This window comes from Panicum virgatum, chromosome 2K, assembly GCF_016808335.1.
Source record: "Panicum virgatum strain AP13 chromosome 2K, P.virgatum_v5, whole genome shotgun sequence".
Taxonomy (NCBI): domain Eukaryota; kingdom Viridiplantae; phylum Streptophyta; class Magnoliopsida; order Poales; family Poaceae; genus Panicum; species Panicum virgatum.
Genome location: NC_053137.1, coordinates 15,502,448 through 15,506,649, shown reverse-complemented (window position 1 = coordinate 15,506,649; position 4,202 = coordinate 15,502,448). Strand labels below are relative to the sequence as shown.

The 4,202-nt window shown below is 50.3% G+C and overlaps 1 protein-coding gene across 1 annotated transcript; it reads right to left on the bottom strand.

Annotated features, from left to right (window-relative positions):
* Positions 1–1,090: 1,090 nt before the first annotated feature.
* Positions 1,091–3,963, bottom strand: LOC120695146 (F-box/LRR-repeat protein At1g06630-like). Its single transcript, XM_039978455.1, has 4 exons — positions 3,836–3,963; positions 1,890–2,853; positions 1,643–1,777; positions 1,091–1,553 (listed from the first exon to the last, which is right to left on the bottom strand). Exons 1-4 carry the CDS (start codon positions 3,961–3,963, stop codon positions 1,179–1,181), a joined length of 1,602 nt encoding a protein of 533 aa, XP_039834389.1. The 3' UTR covers positions 1,091–1,178.
* Between the last annotated feature and the right edge of the window lie 239 nt (positions 3,964–4,202).

Below are 4,202 nucleotides of genomic sequence, written 5' to 3'. Positions count from 1 at the left end.
ATACTGGGAGGAGAGGATCCCCCACGCCGATTGGAGCTCCCTTAGGCCTTGAAATGGATTTGGAATGAAGGATTTAGGGTTTAGGGCCAAGGGGAAAGGGAGAGCTCGTGAGGGAGAGAGGAAAGGATAGAAAACGGTGTAATAACATTTGGGAACAATCACAAGACCCAAAACACGTGATATATAATTTTAGGTCCGGACTATCCGGGTGAAAATCCGGAGTATCCGGATACATCCAGAGTTTCCAGGTCTATACCCGGAGTTGTCCCCGGAATGTTAAAAATCCGGAGTATCCGGGCTTATACCCGGAGTTTTCCCCGGAGTGTTCCAAATCCGGAGTATCCGAGCTTATACCCGGAGTCTCCGGGTCCGACAGCATTTTTTTTTCTACCAAGAACAGAAATCCTCATGGTGGAAAAACTAGCCCACCAAAATTGAAACCCTTTTGAATCCTAGTTCAAGGATGCCTAAGGACATGATTGACCAAAGGAAATCACTTAGAACCTCCCAGAAAGACAGATCGGGCCGGCACAAGTTGGAGTACCTTGAACGAGCTTTTCCCCGCGCGAAGAACTTGAAACCCAAGACTTCCCGGGGAGGAACATGTGGAGAAGAAGGTGCTCCTCGCCATCTTGAAGCCTTCTTGGCCTTGAGCTCAAGTTGGGGTGGAGGATTTGGGGTTTAGGGCTCTAGGGAGAGGGGGAGCACTTGAGGGAGAGAGTGAGGGAGGGAGTGGACGTGAGAGAGGGAGAGAGTGACGTGAGGGAGTGAGGATGAGTGTGAGGGAGTGAGGAATAGAGAGGAGCTGATGTTTTAACGTTTGGAAACAGTGCAAGAGCTAAGACACGTGATATAGAAACTCCAGGTCCGGACTATCCGGAAACAAATCCGGAGTATCCGGGTAATTCCGGAATATCCGGGTGCAAACCCGGAGTATCCGGGTTTTCCCAGGCTCCAAAAAATTGGACTGAACTTGAGTCGATTTTTGGTGACTCGATTTGTACCCGAAAGATTAGGTCTCTAATTAACTAGTTAAGCCCGTGATTAATCTTGATTATAGGTGATTAACACCTGAGGTGTTACACTTATGAACGACCATCAAATTCTCCAGCATTATTTTGGCTCCCCTGTGGCATTATATTATAAAAGTATTACAAGCTAGTCGGTCCCCTTACTGATCAATCCAACATTCTAGCAAATCTAAAGAAATATTCCTGGCCAAACCACTCAAAGGGATCTTCCTTCCCAAATTTGGGGAGAGAATTGCGTGCACCGCTTTCAAATGCAAATCGAGCTCCTGGTGAAGCTTTGTTGTCCAGTTGAAGTCGTCGACGTTGGTTAGCCATCCACTTGTCGTTGCAGCTGGGGACGACTCCAAAATACATTTCCTTTAGCACCTTTGCATTCAATATGAAGAACTTGGCAAAGTCAACATCTGCTCTCATGCCACGATAATCGTTCACAACGATTTTTTTGAGATGAAGCTCAAGGCATTCAATGGGAACCCAAGACTTATAGGTCCGTGCATTTTTCATAGTCTTCAGTCGGTTAAACTGAATAAACAAAGTGAGAACATTAGATTATACTGTCTCAAATAAATGTTCATACTGAAATTCAAATCAAGAAAGACAAACACTATAACTTTGATATATAGTTTCTCCACACAGGGGAAACATTTGAGAAAGTCAACAACTGAGTCCAGATTAGGCCCCAAAGACTCAAGGGCTAAAACCTTTACAGTGGTCATCGAAGTTCCCAAGTTTAGGGCAATCATTTCCTGTCAAATTAAGGACCAGTAGACATCATAGACAATATTAATTAATAGCCATGAGCCCATGACATAGAAAAGCTGAATAAATACTGGATGCAAAAGAAAGGTTTGTAGCCACCTGAAAAGCTGTGGTTCCAAACTCGAGTTTGGAGATGGCAGCTGAAAGCAATCCCACTGTCTCGAGTTTAGGCGCCCTCATCACACGGATGGCTGCCGGACCGTCATCGGGGTAAAGCGGCAACAATTTCTCAAGGCGAGGAGCGTCCTCGACGTCCAGCTCCTGGAACTTGATGGCCTCCGAGCCTTCTTCTTCTTCTTCTTCTTTTTCTTCCCAAGGTCCACTGAAGCCAATGCTTCTCAGAGTTGGCGAGCTAATGCGCAGGCGACCAATGCCATGATTCCCGTCCAGCAAAAGGATCTCCAGAACGTAGCAGCCAGCGAGCAGGCTGTGAAGGGCGTCCTCTGCTATGGTGACCTTGACCAGGGAAAGCTCCCTGAGGTTGGGAAACTTCAGCGACGGCGCGACCTCGTTGGGGAACTCGCAGTAGTCAAATTTAGCGACGCATAGGGTGGCCGCGAACCGTAACGCGGACGGCGGCATCGGCGGCGGCCACTGCTCGCCCTCGGTTGCGTAGCTGAACCATATCTCACGGAGGCCGGTGAGGGCTGGGGAGCGCAGCCAGCCGTCGACCATGGCGAGGCGGTTGCGGAGGCGGAAGCATTTGAGGGCGAAGCGCCGGCCAGGGCCGGCGTGGCCGGCGAGGATCTTGGTGGCCAGGGCGGCTTGCTTCGCCTGCTGCCCGCAGAGGCCGTAGCCCACCTCCAGGTTGAGAGGCGCGGCGCGCCAGAGGGGCCGCCACCGCCGGGACAGGGCCTGCGTGCGAGCGCCGGCCCTGGAGGAAAGAAGGGTGATGATGTCCCCGAGGACCTCGTCGGGGAGGCGGCTGATCAGATCGGGGTCGCCGCCGCCGCCGTCGCCATCTCCTCCGAGGGGTGGCAGTTCTTGGCGGCGGGGTTCCTCCTCCAGCCTAATTCTCTTGGCCCTCGCGTCTTCGCCCCCCCATGGCGGGATTCCTCTCCTGCTGCAAGTGGAGGATCGGCACGGCAAACAAGTAAAGTTAATCACAGAAAATAGATCCTGATCGATCACAAAGAAAGCACTTTATGATGGCCGTCGTGCTCGCTTAAGTACCTGTGCCGTGCAGTGGTGTCGATCGAACCGTCTTCCCGATGACCTTACCGTTGAGATCCTCCAACCGGATCGCCGCCGCCTGCTTCATGCCATCCTGCGGTCACCGCCGCCGACGGAAGCGGGAGAAGCGGAGTCGCCGGAATGAACCCCCGGAAAAGATGCCTTTAAAAGCGGACCCTGATTTATTTGGATGGATTTCCTGCCTCCTGCTAAGAAAAAAAATCTCCTTCCACCTCAAGATGGGGCCCGGACCTGAGCTTGAAACCTGCTGGCCCTATAGCCTCAGGGCCAATTTGAGAGGCCACGAATCGATCCAATCTATCATTTGTACGTGGCCGCGTTGGCCCAACGGGCATGATAGGTTAACCCATTCAAATAAATATATATGGAAAATGTTGCCGCAATAATGATACGATACAATAAAAATGTCACTGACACGTATGGTATAACATTTAATTCAGTTGTTGTTCATCATCAGCAAATGTTATTACACCAACAATCAAGATGGTATTGATACATAAATAACATTTCATTCAGTTTTTTCACGCATGTTTAGTCTTTGAACAGTGAATGACTCACAAGCAAGAAAAAGAACAGACACCATACTTATCCATCGTGATGTATAGCAGCCGCATATAACAAGCAAGGAAATGCTCTGATCTACATGAGAACATGAGATTAGTGAGAATGAATCACGTAGCAAAGAAGAACATAGATCAGGGCTTTTGTTTGGCTTCTTTGCTCGGTCATTTGTTTGGCTTGACCGAGCAAAGAAGCACGTAGCAGATCCTACCGCGCATGACGAGGAATCCTACGAACAAATCAAATCCAAGGACAACCACGGGAGAAGAACATACATGGGAGAAACTTACATGACGGGACGGCCGCTAGAGGGGAGCGCGGCGCATGGATTCGTTGCTGTTGGAGGATAGTGCTGCGCGCCGAGATGCCGCGCTGCAGCCCGCACCACCGCCGCCACCACCAGGTCGCTCGCTTCCATGGGTGCTCCCGACCTCCCCCGTGCATTAGATTAGATGGTGTGGGATGGTGGAATTGTTTTGGGTCGACCCATTTTGCCCATTGGGTCAGTAGGCTCCAACTTCTATGGACTCTTCTTTGATTTGAGGCCGTTCCATGTGGCCCATTGGCCTTGCTCACATGGGTCGGCCCGGACCACTCCCATCTGAACTTCCATCTTATTTTGCATTACTAGCAAGAAAAAAAAATACATTGCGTGAA

What these genes read in the sequence shown, in the direction of transcription:
- LOC120695146 (XM_039978455.1), bottom strand. Translation starts at nt 3,963, where the DNA reads ATGGAAGCGAGCGACCTGGTGGTGGCGGCGGTGGTGCGGGCTGCAGCG. An exon ending in TCTAGCGGCCGTCCCGTCAT is followed by an intron (nt 2,854 to 3,835) that starts GTAAGTTTCTCC and finishes CTCCACTTGCAG; the next exon opens with CAGGAGAGGAATCCCGCCAT. An exon ending in TTGGAACCACAGCTTTTCAG is followed by an intron (nt 1,778 to 1,889) that starts GTGGCTACAAAC and finishes TTAATTTGACAG; the next exon opens with GAAATGATTGCCCTAAACTT.